Below are 23,015 nucleotides of genomic sequence, written 5' to 3'. Positions count from 1 at the left end.
AACGATCCAAGGTCAGTTTTGCATTTCACCTAATGATTATTATGATGACTAACAATGTAATAATAAAACATAAAACAAGGCTTAAACATGCTCTCTCTCTCCATCTGTCTCTCGTCTGCAGATATGTTTTGATGTGAGAGGATGCCAACCCCCCAGTCCCATCATCGCCACCTCACCCGCTTTTAAGATAACCTTCGGGCCGATGAGACACTATTATGTAATTGTGATGAACTGAGAGAATATTTGGGTAGCACTGTGATTCATTAATCATATGCTGCCTTCCCTGCTCCTATGTTCTTACCTCTCTCGCCACCACCTCTTTCTTCCTCTGTTTTTATATTGCACAACAGATGTGCAGTGAAGTACAGATTGAACTTGTATTTATAATATTACAATTATAATATTTATAATGCATGTATTTATAACACTTGGATAATGAACTTTCAATAAAGTGTTTCACATTCTCTACTGGTTGAAATTAAGTCTCTCATTTGTTGAAATACTACACCTATCCTGTGTCCTCAGATCAATGCAGATGAAGGGCATTAGATGTTGAGATGAACCGGTTTTACAGTATTTACATGATGCATAGGAAGTGTAGTGCACGTTTAAAATATATATATTTCTGTAATTAAATCCTGTTTCTAGACTATTAGTTACAATGTGTAACCATTGATGTCCCAGGACCAAGATTGGTAAACACTGTTGAAGTGTATAATTGTAATCATTCAAAGACTGGAATTTGATACTCCTGGTATTGGATATGACAAAAATAATCACAGACATTCATACCTGAACTGCACCTTTATTTGCCAAGGTAGACTACATTTTCAGTGAATATATTAAAATGTACAGGCTACAATGTGGGATCTCATGCATGGTAATAACTACATGTATACGACTTGCATCCTTGCACAGTTATATTATATTCTACTCAAACCACAGGCTTCATTAATTTCATTCAGACTGTTTTGAAGTTGACACAACTGGCTATGATAGCTGAGGTTCATGGCTAGGTTCTGAACTAATATGTATACCAAACATTTGTGTCCATACACAGATCGGCTAGATAGCTAGCTACACAGCCATAGGCATACAGGTATTTTTTATCCTCCACTGCACAATAAGCAAGAACATAGTTATCTACATTATTTCATCTATCTGCATGGCAAATATCAGCAAGGCAAGCTTACAAAATTGTACATTCAATTTGCAGTAAATGCTTTAGCTAGCTAGATTATTACATCCATTGTTTCACAAGATGACAGCCTGGTGTGCTGGTTGTTTCAGGAGTCCCTAAAACATTAAACAACCAGAATTACAATTTCCTACTCATGTCAATACACTCATAAAGCTAGCCAGCTAGCTGGCTAACGTTAGCTAGTCAGCGAGCTTGCTAAATCGCGATTTTCGTAAATGAACTTAATGATTAAAAGAATATGCATACTCGTTTGTCTCTACATTAGCTAGCATATTCCTATCAACTGTACATTTTTTGCATGATTCGTTTTGACGTTATAACACTTACATTTGCTTCCATCCTAGAATGTTCGTCAGCCATCTTTCCTGAAGAAAGTCTCCAGCATTGGGTTGCACAGCGTCAAATTCGTCTGTGAACCACTCTGATTGGTCATCACCCAGCGGTCACCACTGGTGATTTGCATAAAGTTGGGAAAATTGTATCTTTTTCACCCCCTCCACGCCACCTTCGCACCGCCCAAAAAGCCCCCCCCCCTCTCCACTGCTCACCGCTTTCCTTCCATTGAAATGAATGGTAAGCGGTGTTTCACCGCGCAGCAACCTGTGCTAGTGTATCATGAGGGTTGAATTTGTCAAAGTGATAGATGGCGGGGGCGCTAGATGGCGCAGAAGACCAAAGTGGTAAAGTTAATACTTTTTTTTCCATGTCACTTGCAGTGCTGCTGGTTAGTAGCTGACAAGATACAGTCATTGCTCTGAAAATATTGAAGAATATTTAGGACTATCAGTTCTCTATGAAAGAACCAGTACTGTTGAAAAATTAAGACAGTAAAGTGCACACACTTGCACTTGGGAGGAATCTGGCAGATATACACAATTCATATTTTACAAGGGTGGTGCTGGGTGGGCGCGCGCGCTATGTTGGGGGGCGCGAGCTAAATTTACGGTGCTAACGTGCTACTGTAGCTACCTGGCTGTTGCTACTTAGTTGGCAGCTGTTGCCTTGTAGTTTGAGCTAGCTAGCTGAGTAGCAAAAGTTCGCAAGTCCAGTAGCTATCCTGGTTGCACAAATGGTGAGTACTGTTTATGCCATTTTAATATAGAAAAACAACTCCGCAACAGGCTTCCATCTATGCCTGTCTCGCATGCATTTGTCGTTGATTTGTTTTATCTAGCTAACTTCAGCTGGCTACACATCAGGTTAACGTTAACTATAGACAACAGGTAGCTAACTAACGTTCGCTAATTTAGTTTATAAAGATTCTAACCAATTTGTGTACCATTATTTACGTAACTTGCTTGTTAGCTAGGTAAGGTATGGCCTAAATGCTAGCTAGATAACGTTACATAGCTAAGATTGTTTGTGTTCAGTGGTTGCTTGACAACCGAAATTAAAGAGACAGCGGGCCATTTCTGGCGAGCTGGGTAACGTTAGCTAGCTAGCTATCATACTTTGCCAGCAATATGGTCAGATGATATTACAACAGCATAACTAGATACCTTTAGGGAAATATGACCAAAGTTAAACTGTCTGTAGTTAATCCTAGACTTGTTGAGGCTGTTTTGTCGAGTCCAAAATGCTGCTACTAGCTAACGTTAGCTACCTAGCCAGCTAACTTTAGCTAAATGTTTACAATTCATGACATTGCTTACTAACGTCAACAACATCACTATTTAACTATTTAATTGACGTTACTATTTACTAGCTAGGTAACATTATATTCTCACCCAGAAGTTCATTAAATGGCTAGAATGTAAATGTTATACTGTTTGCAAGTACATTTGAGCTGTATTATTAGACATTGTTTAATTGTCACTGTCACTTTCACAGTGAGCCTGCATTATAAATGGAGATGGATAATGAACTTAAGAAATTCATCCAGCAACAGAAGGCCAGAGTAGCAGAGGATACAAAATCCACCTTACCTGGAAATAAGGGTGTGTTTCAGTGTTTATTTTTACTGTGGTGATAGAATGCTGAAAATTTTGGACTTGGGTCGTTCCATGTAATTTCAGCAAGCCATGACACCCATCATCTCAGATTGTTCTGAAATCGTTTCTGTAGTTAGAAACAGATAAGATATGCATCATTTTGTTGAAAATAATTTGATCGCTGAGAAATTAAGCTAATAGATTGATTGTCTGTCTGCCACTAACTTTAGCAGGCTTGTAAATGTATGTTGCACATGGCTAGTCGAACGCAGAACTCTTCATTGAGACAATGCTGAAACATCAATCCACAGATGAGTCGGTGCCACATTTTCATTTGTGCCGAAGTCAAAATGAAGGAAAAGAAAGCTTGCAAATTCAGTATTGGTGAAATAAATTCAGGCTACGGTGTGAAACGGGCTTAGAAGTGTTGTCTTTATTAATGTTAATGCAGACTTTGGTGTGCTTATCAATGCTCAACCAAAAACACCTTTCTCCCCCACTTCTATCAATAAGTTATACAAAAGTATGACTGTGTGTGAAGTGTAAAATGCATTCTCTCATGACTAAATGTGTAATGTGATATATTTTAACATTACATTTTTTTTTTACACACAACAAATTTGATTAATAAAATATTTAATCAGTCATCTTCTGCTAATGAAGGGAATGATTACATAATCTTTGCAGGAGGAAGGGAATCTGATTTAATTGGTCCTCCACTCGTGGCTCAGTCATTTAATTCAGGGTAAGTGGAGTAAGCCTCCCCCGGAGCAGGTTAGTTCTGAAGGATTTGTTGCCATAGAAATGTACCTTGCTAAAAGGTGCACCCCTTTCTTTTTACCGGTTATACAGAGTTGAACTCAGTTGATCAAAGTTACCTCGCTAACTGCTCAAACTTGCTTCGGAGGATAGCCCTCTGGTCCATAGACTGCTTACAAGGTAAGAAAACCAATGTGTAATTTTGTAAATTGGGTGAACTATCCCTTTATAACGATGGGGGGGATTCTTTAAAAAAGAATCTAATCACCTAATAGCAGGAACAGCACCATATACATAAACCCAACAACTTCAATAACCAATTTCTCTGAACAGGGGAGACATTTTTTGGGGGGACCATTTCTTTGGATTTCTCATGTCTAACTCATTGTCAGAAAAAAAGCAGGGTCCAAATCAGATGTTAGGTGCTATATTTAACAACGTTATATGAATCCTATAAATTAAAATTGACAATTTGGGTGCAATCAATTAGGTTAATTTAGCAGCTATTCATTTATATTTCAACAAAGTAATGTTGCAGGAATGCTAAACTTTTATAGTTTTCTGTCAACAGAAATCATTTCAGAACAATCTGAGATGGTGGGTGTCAAACCACTTTCTTGTGTTTTTTGAGGTGGAATGACTCACTTGGACATGGATGAAATGCATGCTACTCTGTGTTTGGTGACTGCTGTGCAAATTATTGCAATTTTCTGACCTGTGGCTGGATCAACAGACAAAAGATCACAAGACCTATGACCACACACTCAAGGAAAATATCCCTCCATTTAAGTCGTTCACAGCACAAGGGAAAGGTACAGTATACACTGAGTGTACAAAACATTAAGAACGCCTTCCTAATATTGAGTTGCATCCCCCCACCCCCTCCTTTTGAGCTCAGACCAGCCTTGATTTGTCAGGCCATGGACTCTACAAGGTGTCAAGCATTCCACAGGGATGCTGGCCCATGATGACTCCAATGCTTCCCACAGTTGTGTCAAGTTGGCTGGATGTCCTTTGGGTAGTAGACCATTCTTGATAGACACAGGAAACTGTTGAGCGTAAATAACCCAGCAGGGTTGCAGTTATTGACACAAACCGGTGCACCTGGCACCTACTACCATACCCCATTCAAAGCCACTTAAATATTTTTGTCTTGGCCATTCACCCTCTGAATGGCACACATACAAAATCCATGTCTCAAATGTCTCAAGGCTTAAAAATCCTTCTTTGACCTGTCTCCTCACCTTCAGCCACACTGATTGAAGTGGATTTAACAAGTGACAATAAGGGATCATAGTTTTCACCTGGATTCACTTGGTCAGTCTGTCATGGAAAGAGCAGGTTTTCATAAAGTTATAAACCCAATTTGTAAGATACTTTGTGGTAGATCTAGATCCTGACCAATGGGAAGTCTTATTTCATGTATACCATCCTGTTTTTCAGAGGAGAGTTGTTGTCTAAGTTTACCTTTGGGTAAAGACTATGAGAGGAAGAAACAGAAGTTACATCAAGAGCTCCGTCTGGACTACAGACACTTCATGGCTCAGGTAATAATATTACCAATGCCAAAAGTTATGTAGTTGTTACTTACAAATGTGTAACCTGGCAGCATACATACATGGGCCACAATATTTAGTTGTGTGCAATAAACAAGAGCACTGGAATGGTACGAGTGCAAGGAGTCAGTGCAGGTTTCTACTGTATGTATGTATGTATGTATGTATGTATGTATGTATGTGTTTTTATTATTATATATATATATATTTTTTAACAATGATCTCTGCTTTGGGCTGATTTGGACAATTTGGCCCTTAATTATAGAAAAAAAATGTCAATGCTGCTGAACCAGGCCCACCCCTTCCCCTTGGTGAGAGGAGAGCTGCTAAGTTAACCTAAGAATTGCTATGTGTAGCCTATTTTATATCAAGTTTTGTCAACTGAGGCCTCTTAGTTCATTCCATCTAGCCAAATCTATATATACACTGAGTATACAAAACAACAACCACTCTCTCAACGTGAGCAAGACAAAGGAGATTATCGTGGACTACAGGAAAAGGAAGGTCGAACACACCCCCATTCACATCGAGAGTTTCAAGTTCCTTGGTGTCCACATCACCAACAAACTATCATGGTCCAAACACACCAAGACAGTCGTGAAGAGGGCACGACAACAGCTTTTCCCCCTCAGGAGACTAAAAAGCTTTGGCATGGGTCCACAGATCCTCAAAAAGTTCTACAGCTGCACCATCGAGAGCATCCTGACCAGTTGCATCACCACCTGGTATAACTGCTCGGCATCCTGCTCGGTAAGACGTACAGAGGGTAGTGCATACGGCCCAATACATCACTGGCGCCAAGCTTCCTGCCATCCAGGACCTGTATACTAGGCGGTCAGAGGAAGGTCCAGTCACCCAAGTCATAGACTGTTCTTTCTGCTACTGCACGGCAAGCGGTAGAGGAGCGCCAAGTCTAGGTCCAAAAGGCTCCTTAACAGCTTCTACCCCCAAGCTATAAGACTGCTGAATAATTAATCAAATGGCCACCCAGACTATTTGCATTGGCACCCCCCCTTTATTTTTACACTGCTGCTATTTGCTGTTAATTATCTATGCATAGTCACTTTACCCTTACCTACATGAACAAATTACCTCGACTAACCTGTACCCCCGCACATTGACTCGGTACCGGTACCCCCTGTATATAGCCTCATTTTTGTAACTTATTTTTTAACTTTATTTAGTAAATATTTTCTTAACTGCGTTGTTGGTTAAGGGCTTGTAAGTAAGCATTTCACGGTAAGGTCTACACCTGTTGTATTCAGTGCATGTGACAAATAACATTTGATTTGATTTCCATGACAGACTGGCCAGGTGAATCCATGTGAAAGCTATGATCCCTTATTGATGTCACTTGTTAAATCCATTTCAATCAGTGTAGATGAATCGAATCAAATTTTATTTCTCACATGCGCCAAATACAACAGGTGTCGACCTTGCAGTGAAATGCTTACTTACAAGCCCTTAACCAACAATTCAGTTTTAAGAAAATACCTAAAAAGAAAAAAGTAAGAGATAAGAAAAACAAATAATTAAGGGAGCAGAGCAGCAGTAAATAACAATAGCGGGGCTATATACAGGGGGTACCGGTTCAGAGTCAAAGTAATTGAGGTAATTATGTACATGCAGGTAGGGTTATTAAAGTGGCTATGCATAGATAATAACAGAGTAGCAGCAGTGTGTGTGGTGGTGGTGGGGGGGGGGGGGGCTTGCAAATAGTCTGGGTAGCCATTTGATTAGCTGTTCAGGAGTCTTATGGCTTGGGAGTAGAAGCTGTTTAGAAGCCTCTGGGACCTAGACTTGGCGCTCCAGTACATCTTGCCGTGCGGTAGCAGAGAGAACATTCTATGACTGGGGTGGCTGGAGTCTTTGGCAATTTTTAGGGCCTTCCACTGACACCGCCTGGTATAGAGGTCCTGGATGGCAGGAAGCTTGGCCCCGGTGATGTACTGGGCCGTACTCACTACCCTCTGTAGTGCCTTGCGGTCGGAGGCCGAGCAGTTGCCATAACAGGCAGTGATGCAACCCATCAGGATGCTCTCGATGGCGCAGCTGTAAAACCTTTTGAGAATCTGAGGACCAATGCCTCATCTTTTTAGTCTCCTGAAGGGGAATAGGTTTTGTAGTACTGTCTTGATGTGCTTGGACCATGTTAGTTTGTTGTTGATGTGGACACCAAGGAACTTGAAGCTCTCAACCTGCTCCGCTACAGCCCCGTCGATGAGAATGGGGGCATGCTCAGTCCTCCTTTTCCTGTAGTCCACAATCATCCCCTTTTGTCTTGATCACATTGTGGGAGAGGTTGTTGTCCTTGCACCACACGGTCAAGTCTCTGACCCCCTCCCTATAGGCTGTCTCATCGTTGTCAGTGATCAGGCCTACCACTGTTGTGTCATCAGCAAACTTAATGATGGAGTTGGAGTTGTGCTTGGCCGTGCAGTGACGAGTGAACAGGGAGTTCATGAAGGGTTAAAGACAGGTTAAAGAAGGATTTTTAAGCCTTGAGAACATTGAGACATGGATTGTGTATGTGTGCCGTTCAGAGGGTGAATGGGCAAGAAAAAAATATTGAAGTGCCTTTGAACTAGGTGCCTGCCAGGCCAGGTGCACCGGTTTGTGTCAAGAACTGCATCGCTGCTGGGGTTTTCATGCTCAACAGTTTCCCATGTGTTTCAAGAATGGTCCACTACCCAATGGACATCCAGCCAACTTGACACAACTGTGGGAAGCATTGGAGTCAACATGGGCCAGCATCCCTGTAGAACGCTTTCGACACCTTGTAGAGTCCATGGGGAGAGGGGAGCTGCGCAACTCAATATAATGTTTGGTATACTGAGTGTATATTATTTCAAAAGGGCTGGTAAAACAGGTATCCGTAAATGAAGAGAATTTGCTCAATGCTTCTTCTGTAAAAAACATAAAAAAGGTGCTTGGAACCAAAAGTTGATCTTAAAACTTGTCCTTTCCCTCTCATACATACGGGAGCAGAATGCCTTTCTCAGAGCTCCTCCAGACCTCCCTGATGTTCACTGCAGCCCCAGACCCCCGGTGCACCCTAAGAGGGTCCCCTCTAGGAGAGAGACAGCCATGCTGACCGAAGGCAAGAGGGGGCTGCACAGGGGAGGACACTTCCTGGTGGAGGGCAGTAGGATGGAGGGCCTGAGGCCTGAGGATGGGCTGCTCCTTCCTAGAGAGGCCAGGCTGGTGAGAGTGGACTATGACTCTGAGGAGGACCTCACAGAGGAAGATCTGGAACTTATGGAGAGGAGGAGGCTCAGACAGACGGGGTCTGAGAGAGCAGAAGAGAGGAGGCGGCTAAGAAGACACTACAAAACGGACTTCAAGTATTTTTAAAACACTCCCTTTGTGATACAAAGCATGATGTTGCACTTACCTGTAATGGATTCAGATGTTAGCTATGTAATGGGTTAATTCTTTCTGCTGACATGGTCTTTCTATATCCTTGACTCTAGTTCTATGTTTGAAAAAGTATTGTTAACCTTCCTCTTTTGCGCAGGGACATATCAAGGCTCAGGGACAGGAGAGTTGAGCTGCCTGACGACTACACAGAGACGAGTCATTATGCAGACAGGTTGGAGACTAACGGGTCTGTTGTTCCCGATGAGGATTACTTAGAGCCACGCTGGGGGACATCATCTCTAACCCCCAAAGCCAAGTACTATTCGTATTGAATAACTATACCTATAATTTCGATAACTTACATTTCTAAATGATTGTGGTAACACCAATTTGGTACAAGTGAACACGATTGTATTGTCATGGCTCTCTTTTTGTGGATTTTTAACGCAGTGCATTTTCTGTACGTAATGTACATTTCTGTGAACAACTGCCAAAATATTTAATCTAATCTGGATTAAAGTTTTAATTTTCCATTGTCAGGGACATTAGATGGAAAAGTACAAATGAAATGGGGCTGATGTCATACTGTCATCTGTTGTGCCTGGATCATGGCTTGTTCAAGCTTCTTGTGCCAGCTATTCGTAGAGATTTAGAATCCTCTCATACAATACAATCATATGAAATCCCCAAACCAGCCTAAAATCAGACCAAAAAACCATACACTTTCACTAAAGATAGACAGTTATCGCTCAGTATTTTTCTATCTGTAAAGTGTAAGTGTACTGTGAGTGCTTATAGACGTCCTATCTGCCAGGCTGCAGGTACCAGCAGGGATGAGACCCAATGGAAGATCCAGATCCTCTACCAAGAAGGACGAGCCTGAATTTGCTACCGGACTAATGATTGGTAAAACCAATTCTGTTCAGATTTTTCTTAACTAAGGTTAACTACATGAGTTTATTTGTTGATATTTCTCAAAAAATGTGTTGATATGGCATTTCTGACAGGGGCTGCAGATGCAGATGCTGCCTTGCAGAGAAGGAAGGAGAGGTACAGGCAGGAGCTGCAGGAGCAGATAGCTGAACAGCAGAGGAATAAGAAAAGGTGATTGTTCATGTTTGTTTGATCCTGCTGTATGTGAAGAAGAAACCCTTACATTATCCATCTTAGTGAGATGAGCTACAGGGTCTACATAGTCTCATTTTAGCAGCATTGTAGTCTGAGGTAGATTTGTTTATAAGGCTGTGTTTACACAGCCAGCCAAATTCTGATATTTTGCCACTAATTGGTCTTTTGACCAATTTGATCAGATCTTTTGCCTAATAATTGGACAAAAGATATGAATTACTGCTGCTTACTAGTGGGGAGAACCTCATGAACAGTCTATGTTCTTTGTCTTATTAGAGAGAAGGATTTGGAGCTCAGAGTTGCTGTGACAGGGTCGACTGACCTGGAGAAACAGGCAGATTGGATCAAACCGCTTGGAGCAGTGAATGGTGGCGACCATGCCAGAAAGAGAAAAGACAGCTTTTACCCACCAGGCCAAGCTGTGGACGTACCAGGTGATGAGTTAAATAGGAGACCCAGTGAGGAGAACCGAGAGAGGCTTCCCCCTGAGCAGCCCCGCATGGCCTTCCAGTCCCCCCTGCTGGAGTACAGCCACACCCTGGGCCTCAGCAGTAGAGGCATCTCCCCTTACAGCCAGGCCATTCACAGGAGCATGGACACCCCCAGGTAGCGAAGAAGCAGTAATCCTCATCTGCGTCCTAAATGACACCCAGGGCTCTGATCAAAAGTGGTGCACTATATAGGAAATAGGGTGCCATTTGGGATACACCCCTGATCTATTCAATCTGATACATTCACTAGATTGTTTGACAAAATTAAACATTGCTGTATGATTTAGAATTTCTGTTTCAGGATTCCAGGTTTCTTTCCCCATCCACCATCCACATTGGCAGATGCACATAGAAGTCCCTATGACAAGGTCTACCTCTACCATGGCGCAAGGAATCCACTGGACCCTAACCTGGCCAACTGTAAGCACTACCAGTCTAAGTTAAATATTCAAGCTACATCAGTAGATTCAAATGGTTAAATACTAGTAATACTAGATTGATTGGAGTGTATGTTCTATGATCTAGCCTAATTTGTGTTTTGTGGTATTATATAATATATATTTGGTAACATATTTCATGTGTGTTAGCTAGGAAATTAGCCCATGTCATGTTGCTATACACTTAGAAAGAGGTGTACGTTGGTTTGACTGAAAGTATGTTCATTAGTGTTTGGTGGTTCTATGTTAGATGGTCAGATCCCGCTGACAGTAGGGGGGCAGCCTGTGTCCTACCTGAGCCTTCCTCCTGCAGGGCCTCACCCCAGCCAGACACAGCACAGCCATCCCAGTCAGCACAGAGGGAGCAGCCATCCAGAGCCCCCTCCACAGTAAGTACCCTACTAGTCATCTTATCCTGGCTCTACCCTTCAAAATCCACTCTTCAGTAAGTAAGCCTTGTCTGAGTCAAAGAGGCTCTTGCCCTATGGGCCAATCTCCTGTTTCTGTAGCATGAGGCAGCTTGATGTACAATTACCCCCTGGACAGGATGCTAGTCTCTTCAGGCTACCCTCTAAAGCTACCCTATTTGCGCCCTGTGTTGGACTTCTGAGAAGGTCATGCTCACTGGCCGTCTGGACAGACAGGACTGTTGTTCCCTCCCTGCTGAGTGACGACTGCAGCCTGCACTGGTCTGCTCTGGACAGCTCTGAGCTCTCCCTCCTCCCTTACATCTGCCATCTTTCTTTCTCCCTCCCAATAACTGTCCTCTCTCTCTCTCTCTCTCCCTTCTCCTCTGGCAATCTGAACATCTTTCTCAGTGATAGATTGAAATGTATCAATGCGGGAAATGTGACAAACCACATCAATTGTGTACCTCCCATTTCCCATACCTTTTTGCATGGTATTGATCATTTCAAGTTGTTACATAGATGTATTTCATAGTAGTGAACACAAAGGAATACATGAGTAAATATTTAATCTCTTTCAGCAGACCTGCCAGTGACGCTGCTATCTTGGGTTCAGGGATTGGAGGATTTCCCGCCGAGCAGATCAAGCCATCTAAACAGTGTGTGTTAAGTTACAAGGAGGCACTGAGACAACAGGTACATTTTGAATGTGATTGTGGAAGGCAGCAGTGTCTTTCTCCTCAATGCTTGCATGCATTTCGTCACAGTGTGTTATTTCGGCAGGGAGACACCAGGATAGGGAGGAGTCAGCTTTTTTGCCAGGTAACATGGGTCATGCCATAATAATTCAAGCATATGCGTAAATGAGGGATACAAAGCATGTTTAAAGCAGGTGCTTCTACACAGGTGTGGTTCCGGGGTAATTAAGCATTTAACATTCCATCATGCTTAGGGTCATGAATAAAAATGCTGGTCAGGCCATTATTTTGGCTAACATGGCTCTGACCCCAAAAGATTACAATGCCCCCATCCACAGGGTCACTGAATGGTTTGATGAGCATCAAAATGATATAAACCATATACCATGGCCATCTGTCACCAGATCTCAACCCAATTGAACACTTATAGGAGATTCTGGATCAGCGCCTGAACAGGGTTTTCCACAATCAACAAAACACCAACTTATGGAATTTCTTATGGAAGAATGGTGTCGCATCCCTCCAACAGAGTTCCAGACACTAGTAGAATCTATGCCAAGGTGCATTGAAGCTGTTCCGGGTCGTGGTGGGATCAACGGCCTATTAAGACACTTTATGTTGTTGTGTTTATTTTGGCAGTTACATGTAGATGTGTTGTAGAATCAGATTTGTTTTGTTTTTCTGAACCCATTCTCACAGCAATATACCAATAGGTATGCCTATCAATATACCATTGCATTATTCTCTATTGTCCTCTTTGCTTGACCAGTGAAGACAAAAGCACATCTGGGTTGTACAGAATGGAATAACTTTATTTGTCCTGTGAGGGAACTTCATTTTCGGATAATTGGTATTCTAATGAAAGTGTTCCATCCAAACCTGACTGCAGATTCAGGATAGACAGGAGCGGCGGAGGCTGGACAGGGAGGAGAGGGATCGCTACGAGGCCAAGCTGGAGGCAGACATGAAGAACCACGACCCCTGGGGGAGAGGGGGAGGAGGAGCACCCCTCAGAGACAGCAGGGGCAACCTCATCAGTACGATCCCTCTGCGACTTCCCTCCCTCCACACTATGGTCCACATATTCTCTGTGTTTTCTCACCTTTCAGTAGACATACGTTTGGAGACTGAGCGCAGAGGGAAGAATGTGTAATATTTAAAACCTTTGTAAAGATTACTAATCATAATCGTGTGAATTGTCACCAGCCGATCTGCACCAGATGCACAAGCATAATGAGGAGGCCTACATCAACCCTGAGACATGGCAGAAGATGGCGACAGCCACCATGACAGTACTTCGAGAGGAGGACACTAGACCTCCCTCCACCCACAGAGTCTCAGGTAGATACAGGGGCTTTCACATTGATGTGATTCTCTATAAGGCATATGCAACAGGACAGAGAGGAAGGGTGCATCCCAAATGTCATTCTATTCCGTACATAGTTCACTACTTCTGACCAGAGCCCTATTGGCCGTTTAGGACACAACCCAAAGTGGTAGTGGCACCCTGCCAACCTGTCCAGCTCGCTGTGTCAGGCTCAGCTAACATGTTATTTTGTCATGTGGGTTTCTGTCAACAGGTTTTGTTCAGGCTCCTTTGTTTGCCAGAGGCAGTGTTTTTGGTAACCGGCCCACACCACAGCAAGTCCACGAACAGGACAAGCACAAGGCTTACCTCAAACAACAGGTACTGGATGTCCCGCCTCGGCACTGTGTGGCTAAAATAGTATTTTCACGTCATCAGCTGAAATTCACAAAGTCATGTAAAAAAGCTTATTGCAGAGCTTAAATAACATTGTTGTACTGATGCGCATTGATGGTTTGGTTTACCTTAGTCAGCTAAGATATGTGATTGGATACATGTACACACTCAGTGATTACCCTGGTTGTCTGTCCTGCTGCCTAGATTGAAGAGAAGCGTAAGAAGGAGGCGGAGGAGAGAGAGAGCCAGAGGCTGGAGGAGGAGAAGGAAGAGAAGAGGCTGGCTGAGCAGAGGGAACGCATCCAGAGAGAGTATGAAGAAGAACAGGACAGGAAGAAACACAAGGAGATGGAGGTCAGTATTAACTGGACCAGGGCTTGGATTCACTAAGGGAGCTTTAGCATTAGGTTACACTGCAATACTCTAGCTACTAATATGAGTAACATGTCAATCAGCTGAATGCTATCGTATGACATGAGTCATTCAGTTCAGTAAATCGTTATTGTAACACACACACATTTCAGAGGACTGAACAAGGATTTTTCTCCCTCCAGCAAAAAGCCAAGAATGAGCAGCTGATCGGTCTGGCTGAGGAGCGAAAGAAAGAGGTGGAGAGGATGAAGAAAGAGGCAGAGGAGAAGGAGAACTCTGTCCTGAGGAAGCAGTATGAGAAGGAGAGACAGGCACGTCTAGAGGAGGTGAGCTGACTGGAAAACGCTCAGTTTGACCCTCTGAACAGAGGGGCGGTTTACTGTATACATTAAGCCTATTCCTCGACTAGCAATCATGCTCAATGGAGAATCTCCATTTAAAGCACTCCACTTAATCTGTGTCCGGGAAACTGAGTTGAGTGACGACATTATGGTTGTCTGTCTAAAAGGTACCAAGGGAGCCGTCTCCCCCCATCCCCACCCTCCAGAAGAGGTATCAGGCTCCCCAGTACACCCCCAGACCTCCGTCCATGGACAGCCGTTGCTCTACTGCTGTCTCACTGTCTGTGAGTGACTTCCAGAGCCCATAGCATGTCCTCTTCCACACTACCATTGAGGGAAATAGTTTGACTATGAGGAGATATTAGTGGAGAATGACGGTCTGGTCTTCCTTCCTCTCTTCCCCCTGTAGGAGCGTTCTCTATCAGGGCTCCAGTCCCCTCCAGTCCCAGCCCGCTGGAACCAGCTGAGAGCTGCCGGTAACACTGACTCCCACAATAATACAATACATAGTTGTTAAAAAAACTGTTTTCTCTCAACTTCTGAGATACTGATGTCTGTCTGTGCGTGCCAGAAGACCAGCGGGGTGTGATCAGTGAACTGTCGGTGCTGCGCAGACAGCTGCGTAGCGAGCAGAAACGTCTGGAGGTCCAGCTGCTGCAGTCAGAGTGGGAGGAGCTGGACTCACCTATGAGTGACAGGTAAGGCTGGTGAGGTGATGCCCTCCACTGTTGGTCTCATGGCTTCAGCAAGCCAAGGGTCCAGGCTGTGTGTTAGGACACTACAACTATCTATAGGCTGTGTCTCCAGGCTGACCGATACTGTGTCCAGGCTCAGGGACAGGGAGCGGCCCCAGGTGGATGTGTTTGACATGGCCAGACTGCAGCTGCAGGCCCCTGTCAGGAGACCCTCCTACAGGAACACAGAGCCCAACTACCTGCATAGGATCCATGACTCGCTACAGCTCCGATACAGAGGTGAAGGAATACAGCGATTGTTTGATGAATACTGGGCCGGTCCCAAATGGCACCCTATTCCCTATGTAGGGTCTCGTCAGAAGTGCACTAGATAGGGAATAGGGTGCCATTGGCACATAACTCAGGGCACTGATTGTTATACTTGGAAGTCTAACAGCACAGTGTTCATCAAACAAATGCAGCAACTGGGGTTGTGTAGATCCCCTGTCACACTTTACTTTTTTAGTGCACTACTCTTTACCAGGGTGATCAGTGTTGTCATTCAGTATTGAATGGAGAAGTCATTGTTTGTGCTGCAGATGTTGATTCCAGAGAGGAGGAAGGTCATGGTTACTGTGAGCCCCCTAGGGACAGAGCTGGACAGAGGGTGGACATCCAGAGACGGGCTGATTACAGGGTGCAGCAGCGCAGGATCAACAGCCTGAGAGAACCTGTTAACGGTCAGCAGCATTATCACCAAACACACACACACAGTCTACAGACTCAATATCAACCTCTACTCACTGTCTGCAGACTCATTATTAAATAATCATTGATCACCGACCCGTTGACCGCTCTATCAATAACTAACTCATCAGACGTTGTAAGGGGCTTGAAAATCATTTGTCTTCGCATTTTACAGATTGTTTTGACCTGTCACCACCCCAGCAACAAAACCATTATTTGGTGAGTTTATACTGACCAGTTCATTTAGCTAGTGCACTGAACCACGTACAGTGGTTTATTTGCTGTACAGTACAGCTTGTCTGTGTGTGTGTGTCACTAAGCCTGTACACTCTGTTCTCCCCAGAGGAATGCAGTGGGGGATCCTATGAGAGGTTCCCTGTTGGAGTCTGACAGTGCATTCATTGGTAGGCCCCTTGTGGTTCACTACTAGTAAGGGAAGGCGTGCGTTGGGAATAACACAGTGTGCATCCCAAATGGTACTCTATTTCCCAAATAGTGCACTACTTTTGACCGGCGGCCTATGGGCTCTGGTCAAAAGTAGTGCACTATATAGGGAATACGGTACCATTTCGGACACACCCCAGGTTTTGTAAGGGAAAGAGTGTCTTGAGAATCACACCACTAACTAGAGTACCAGTCAAAAGTTTGGACACCTACTTATTCAAGGGTTTTACTTTTCTCTACATTGGAGAATATTGGCAAAGACATCAAAACTATGAAATAACATCGAAATATATATTTTAGGTTCTTCTGAGTAGCCACCCTTTGCCCACTCTTGGCATTCTCTAAACCAGCTTCATGAGGAATGTTTTTCCAGCAGTCTTGGAGTTCCCACATATGCTGAGCACTTGGTGGCTGCTTTTCCTTCACTCTGTGGTCCAACTCATCCCAAACCCTCTCAATTGGGTTGAGGTCGGGTCATCTGATACAGCACTCCATCACTCTCCTTGGTTAAATAGCCCTTGCACAGCCTGGAGATGTGTTTTGGGTCATTGTCCTGTTGAAGAAAAACAAATGATAGTCCCACTAAGCGCAAACTAGATGGGATGGTGTATCGCTACAGAATGCTGTGGTAGCCATGCTGGTTAAGTGTGCCTTGAATTCTAAATAAATCAGTGTCACTACCTCCTCCATGCTTCACGGTGGGAACCACACATGCGGAGATCTGTTCACCTACTCTGCATCTCACAAAGACATGGTAGTTGGAACCAAAATTCTCCAATTTGGACTCATCAGAAAAATGGAAAGATTTCCACCGGTCTAATGTCCATTGCTCGTGTTTCTTGGCCCAAGAAAGTCTCTTCTTTTTGGTGTCCTTTAGTAGTGGTTTCTTTGCAGCAATTCGACCATGAAGGCCTGATTCACGCAGTCTCCTCTGAACAGTTGATGTTGAGATGTGTCTGTTACTCTGAAGCATTTATTTGTGCTGCAATTTCTGAGGCTGGTAACTAATGAACTTGTCCTCTGCAGCAGAGGTAACTCTTGAGTCTTCCTTTCCTGTGGCGGTCCTCATGCGACCAAGTTTCATCCTAGCACTTGATGGTTTTTGTGACTGCACATTTTTCCGAATTGACTGACCTTCATGTCTTAAAGTAATGATGGACTGTCATTTCTCTTTGCTTATTTGAGCTGTTCTTGACATAATATGGACTTGGTCCCCTACCTTGTCACAACACAACTGATTTTAACTTGTGGAATTTCTTTCCTTCTTAACTTTGAACAAGGCACACCTGTTAATTGAAATGCATTCCAGGTGACTACCTCATGATGCTGGTTGAGAGAATGCCAGAGTGTGCAAAGCTGTCACTTGTATTTGTATTTATTTAACCAGGCAAGTTAGTTAAGAACAAATTCTTATTTACAATGACGGCTTACCAAAAGGCAAAAGCCCTCCTGCGGGGACAGGGGCCTGGGATTTAAAAAAAAAAGAGATATAAATATAGGACAAAACACATATCACAACAAGAGAGACAACAACACTACATAGAGAGACCTAAGACAACAACATAGCAAGGCAGCAACACAACATGGTACAAACATTGGGCACAGTCAACAGCACAAAGGTCAAGAAGGTAGGGGACAACAATGCATCACACAAAGCAGCCACAACTGTCAGTAAGAGTGTCCATGATTAGGGTTAGGGTTAGAGTCTTTGAATGATGAGATTGAGATAAAACTGTCCAGTTTGAGTGTTTGTTGCAGCTCATTCCAGTCGCTAGCTGCAGCGAACTTAAAAGAGGAGCGACCCAGGGATGTGTGTGCTTTGGGGACCTTTAACAGAATGTGACTGGCAGAACGGGTGGAGGATGAGGGCTGCAGTAGATATCTCAGATAGTGGGGAGTGAGGCCTAAGAGGGTTTTATAAATAAGCATCAACCATTGGGTCTTGCGCCGGGTACACAGAGATGACCAGTTTACAGAGGAGTAGAGAGTGCAGTGATGTGTCCTATAAGGAGCATTGGTGGCAAATCTGATGGCCGAATGGTAAAGAACATCTAGCCGCTCGAGAGCACCCTTACCTGCCGATCTCTGAATTATGTCTCCGTAATCTAGCATGGGTAGGATGATCATCTGAATCAGGGTTAGTTTGGTAGCTGGGGGGAAAGAGGAGCGATTACGATAGAGGAAACCAAGTCTAGATTTAACTTTAGTCTGCAGCTTTGATATGTGCTGAGAGAAGGACAGTGTACCGTCTAGCCATACTCCCAAGTACGTGTATGAGGTGACTACCTCAAGCTCTAAACCCTCAGAGGTAGTAATCACACCTGTGGGGAGAGGGGCATTCTTCTTACCAAACCACATGACCTTTTTTTTGGAGGTGTTCAGAAAGCTTGTTGGACACACAGAAAGCTTTGTTGTAGAGCATTTAACACAAAATCTGGGGAGAGGCCAGCTGAGTATAAGACTGTATCATCTGCATATAAATGGATGAGAGCTTCCTACTGCCTGAGCTATGTTGTTGATGTAAATTGAGAAGAGCGTGGGGCCTAGGATTGAGCCTTAGGGTACTCCCTTGGTGACAGGCAGTGGCTGAGACAGCAGATTTTCTGACTTTATACACTGCACACTTTGCGAGAGGTAGTTAGCAAACCAGGCCAAAGACCCCTCAGACACCAATACTCCTTAGCCGGCCCACAAGAATGGAATGGTCTACTGTATCAAAAGCTTTGGCTAAGTCAATAAAAATAGCAGCACAATATTGCTTAGAATCAAGGGTAATGGTGACATCATTGAGGATCTTTAAGGTTGCAGTGACACATCCATAACCTGAGCGGAAACCAGATTGCATACCCGAGAGAATACTATAGACATCAAGAAAGCCAGTCAGATGATTATTGACAAGTTTTTCCAACACTTTTGATAAACAGGGCAAAATAGAAATAGGCCTATAACAGTTAGGATCAGCTTGATCTCCCCCTTTAAATAAAATGATGAACTGTGGCTACCTTCCAAGCAATAGGAACCTCCCCAGAAAGGAGAGACAGGTTAAAAAGGTTGGAGATAGGGGCAGCAACCTTAAAGAAGTGAGGGTGTTTTTTTGGGGGGGTCAAGTTTAAGGAGCTCCTTTAGCACCTCGGACTCAGTGACTGCCTGCATGGGGAAACTTTGTAGCGGGGCAGGGGAAAAAGAGGGAGAAGCATCGGGGATAGTCACATTAGAAGGGGTGGGAGATGAGGAAATGTTGGACGGGCAAGGAGGCATGGCTGAGCCAAATAGGAATCCTGACTTAATGAGTGATTAGCCATGTGCTTCTTCTCAGTAACAACATTAAGGGACATGGGCAGCTGTGAGGAGGAGGGTTTATTCTCCAGATCTTTAACCGTTTTCCAGAACTTCTTGGGGTTAGACCCACAGAGAGAACTGATCCTTAAAGTAACTCACTTTGGCCTTCCGGATAGCCTGAGTACACTTATTTCTTTGCCTGAACAATAGCCAGTCAGCTTGAGTGTGCCGAGCCTTTCGCTAAATGCAATTCTTGAGGTGGAGTAACTCTGCAAGATCACGGTCGAACCAGGGGCTGAACCTGTTAATTCTCATTTTCTTTATGGGGGTGTGTTTGTTAACAATACCACTGAAAATATATTTTTTAAAAAGGTCCAAGCGTCTTTGACAGAGGGGGATCAAGCTAATTCTATACCATTTTACAGAGGCCAGTTTTAAGAAGGAAGGCTTGCTCATTAAAGTTTTTTAGCAAGTGTCTGACAAATCAGGACAGGTCGTTTCACTGAGCAGCCATTACGAACACAGGCTTTAAAACAGTGATCACTAAGGTCATTACAGAAAACACCAGACTGATACCTATCAGGATTATTTGTGAGGATAACATAGAGGAGAGTAGCCTTTTCTGGCTGTTTGGAGTCTTACTTTGTGGGATTGGTGATAATCTGAGGAAGATTTAGGGAGTCCCATTGCTTTAGGACTTGGTCAGGTGGTTTAAGCATGTCCCAGTTTAGGTCACCTAGCAGGACAAATTCAGACTTAGTATAAGGGGCCAGAAGAGAGATTAGGGCAGGTAGGGTACAGGCCGGTGCTGATGGAGGACGATAGCACCCAGCAACAATCAACAAAGAGCTATTTGAAAGATTAATGCTTAACCAGCAAATCAAATTGTTTGGGGACAGACTTGGTGGAGACAACTGAGCATTGAAGGTGATCCTTGGTAAAGATTGCCACTACCCCACCTTTGGAAGATCTGTCTTGCCGAAAAAGGTTATAACCAGAAAGGTTAACATCAGTATTCAAAACACTCTCTTAACCACGTCTCAGTAATGACCAACACATCTGGATTGGAGCTGTGAACCCACACTTTCAATTGATTCGTTTTAGGTAATAAGCTTCTAGTGTTGACGTGCAGAAAACCCAAGCTTTTACGAGAGCAGAAATCAGTGAAGCAGATATCAGAGCACAAGTCAGAATTGGGGCTAGCAACTGCAGATGGGCCAGGGTGTACATGCACATTTCCAGATATCATCAACAGTAATACAATCAAGGCACGGCAGAGGACAGGGAGAGCTCTGCAGTGCTGATTTGACATCTGCATGTGCAAAGGGTTGTTACTTTGCATCAATGCAAAGGGTAGTTACTTTAAAGAATCTCAAATAAACAAATATAAAATATTTGTAACACTTTTTGGGTTACTACATGATTCCATGTGTGTTACTTCATAGTTTTTATGTCTTCAATATTATTCTACAATGTAAAAATGTAAGAAAAACCCTGGAATGAGTAGGTGTGTCCAAACTTTTGACTGGCACTGTATACTTAATCAGTGATTTGTCTCCAGATCCCATGGGTGAAGCCTTTCCAGTGCCCCCCACACCTGAGCAGAAGCCCCAGCTCTCAGCCAGGGAGAGGAGGAGGCTGGCCAAGAGGGCAGACCTGCACAATGTAAGTCCTCTGACAGTCTCAAATAGTTCAGTTCAGACTATCTGGGACCATATTCTCCTAGTGTCTCAGTGCAGCCCCTGATCCCTACATTGTGAATATGGCCTCACTTCTTAAATGAAGAGGCCAGTGGCAGCTCTCCATTGACAATGCTATATTCCTCTACCGTCATTATATCTTGTGCTCTGGCTTGTTTAGGAGCGGGTGTGCTCCAGAGAGCCTGTGGGCCAGCCAGAGACCTACTCTCACCAGTCAGAGGCCAGTCTCAACACTGAGCAGCATGGCAGACGGCATAACCACCACAGGACCAAGAGGCTGCCGGCTATGAGCCACTACGGCCTCGGAACAGGTGAGTGAAGACGGCAATGATTACATAGAGATAAAACCGTAGAGGCTGTCATAGTGTGCCAGAATAGAACAATCTATATCTACCTGGAAGATCTCTCTATGAATGAGTATTAAGAAGATGGGTTGTAGGTATCTCTTCACGGTTGCTCTCTTGTCCAGCAGACCTGTCTAGCGATGAGGATGCGTCTCCGCAGGTTTCCCCTCGTGCCCCAGAACCCCGGGGCTCAGTGGATATGGTTGCCATGGAGCCATGGATCAGACCAGAGACTCTGAAGTGCTTAATGACCGGTCAGACCCCCCGAAGGGAGAGGCTGACCAGCAGAGAGTCTGCCATCCAGGACTAGGAAAGCCCCTCGACCCATCATAGCTAACCTTACACCCTCCCTCTGGTTGTACTATTGATATTACAGCTTTGTTAGACCTGACCGTTTTTCTGCGCAAAAATAATAACACAAGCATTGTGGAGACAAACATTTTTGTGCAGACAAACTCAGTTGTATCACAACTGTTGTCAAACGCTTTGTACATCAGCTGTACAACCGAGTGTTTAGGGGGCCTACATTTGTACACATCCATCACTTGGCTTGATGCATCTACGTCAGTGGTCATGAAGACATAGTATCTCCTCAACACAGAAGGATCATCTGCTTTAGCTTCTAGATTGATGTTGACTAACTTAGCCCTTTGCTTTTGTATCATGGTCTACCTCTGAAAATGTCTCTTGTTAATTTGCAATGCAGAATTAAGCTTCTTGTGAAAAACACATAGATTGTACTTTCATGAAAAATATGCAGATTGTCTGAGAATGGTAGGCAACTCCATTCCTATAAGGACAGTGTGTGCAGGCATTTGCTCCAGTCAAGCACTATTGAAGTTGATTAGTTAAATCAGTTAAGCCTGCCCGTTGCCATCCTCTGAAAGGCGTATTAGAAAGTGATCTAGGGGTGCCTTAGCCTGATGTCCTGAACTGTTCCAAAGACTAATATTTATTCATGTTTTAAATGTATTGTATAATAATGGCACTACCTTTAATGTAAATTGTGTTAATGGCATGTTTTAAAATATTTGTGAAAATCTGACCTCATTTTCAACCTAATTAAATTATTTTAGATAGTTTTGTTTAATTTGCATTCTGGAGCATGCACCCAAGTCATAACAAGTAACTTAAATATTCAGTGAAAAAAAGTCAAATAATCCTACAGGAAAATAGGGTCTCTTACAACAGCATAGTGATGTACCTGAAAATCGTCTGTCAACAAAGTTACTTCTATTGCATATCAATGCAGAGTTAAACCTTTGTACACTTGATTACCACCTGGAACATTCTCATTAGTCTGAGTTGATCTAACAAAAATGAATGTATAGCTCATTCCCCAATGTAACTGACACTCAGACACTTTAACCCAAACATTATCCTCAAATGTGCATCTTGATTTCACAGGTGGCTGAGTGGAGAATGGCTCATAAAATTCGCCGGA

At 43.6% G+C, this 23,015-nt stretch overlaps 1 protein-coding gene across 4 annotated transcripts; it reads left to right on the top strand.

The window, feature by feature from the left end:
• Positions 1 to 1,904: 1,904 nt before the first annotated feature.
• Positions 1,905 to 22,650, top strand: LOC115156919 (centrosome and spindle pole-associated protein 1). Of its 4 annotated transcripts, none has more exons than XM_029704744.1 (29): positions 1,905 to 2,273; positions 3,032 to 3,138; positions 3,985 to 4,071; positions 4,463 to 4,488; positions 4,625 to 4,703; positions 5,335 to 5,438; positions 8,436 to 8,791; positions 8,965 to 9,123; positions 9,622 to 9,713; positions 9,815 to 9,911; positions 10,212 to 10,541; positions 10,728 to 10,846; positions 11,114 to 11,252; positions 11,852 to 11,966; positions 12,858 to 13,005; positions 13,175 to 13,309; positions 13,549 to 13,655; positions 13,875 to 14,024; positions 14,225 to 14,368; positions 14,551 to 14,667; positions 14,793 to 14,859; positions 14,955 to 15,081; positions 15,191 to 15,357; positions 15,657 to 15,797; positions 15,980 to 16,023; positions 16,148 to 16,208; positions 21,089 to 21,192; positions 21,388 to 21,538; positions 21,697 to 22,650. In XM_029704744.1, exons 2-29 carry the CDS (start codon positions 3,048 to 3,050, stop codon positions 21,879 to 21,881), a joined length of 3,642 nt encoding a protein of 1,213 aa, XP_029560604.1. In that variant the 5' UTR covers positions 1,905 to 2,273; positions 3,032 to 3,047; the 3' UTR covers positions 21,882 to 22,650. The 4 variants fall into 4 exon arrangements, with proteins under 4 accessions (XP_029560604.1, XP_029560605.1, XP_029560606.1 ...); XM_029704746.1 differs by adding an exon at positions 3,820 to 3,877 and having other exon boundaries at positions 2,260 to 2,273; positions 4,463 to 4,703; XM_029704745.1 differs by lacking the exon at positions 3,985 to 4,071.
• The last annotated feature ends 365 nt before the right edge of the window (positions 22,651 to 23,015 follow it).

This window comes from Salmo trutta, chromosome 21 (genome assembly GCF_901001165.1).
Source record: "Salmo trutta chromosome 21, fSalTru1.1, whole genome shotgun sequence".
NCBI classification, from domain to species: Eukaryota; Metazoa; Chordata; class Actinopteri; order Salmoniformes; family Salmonidae; genus Salmo; species Salmo trutta.
The sequence above is the reverse complement of the archived record's forward strand: the minus strand, read 5'-3'. Positions and strand labels throughout refer to the sequence as shown.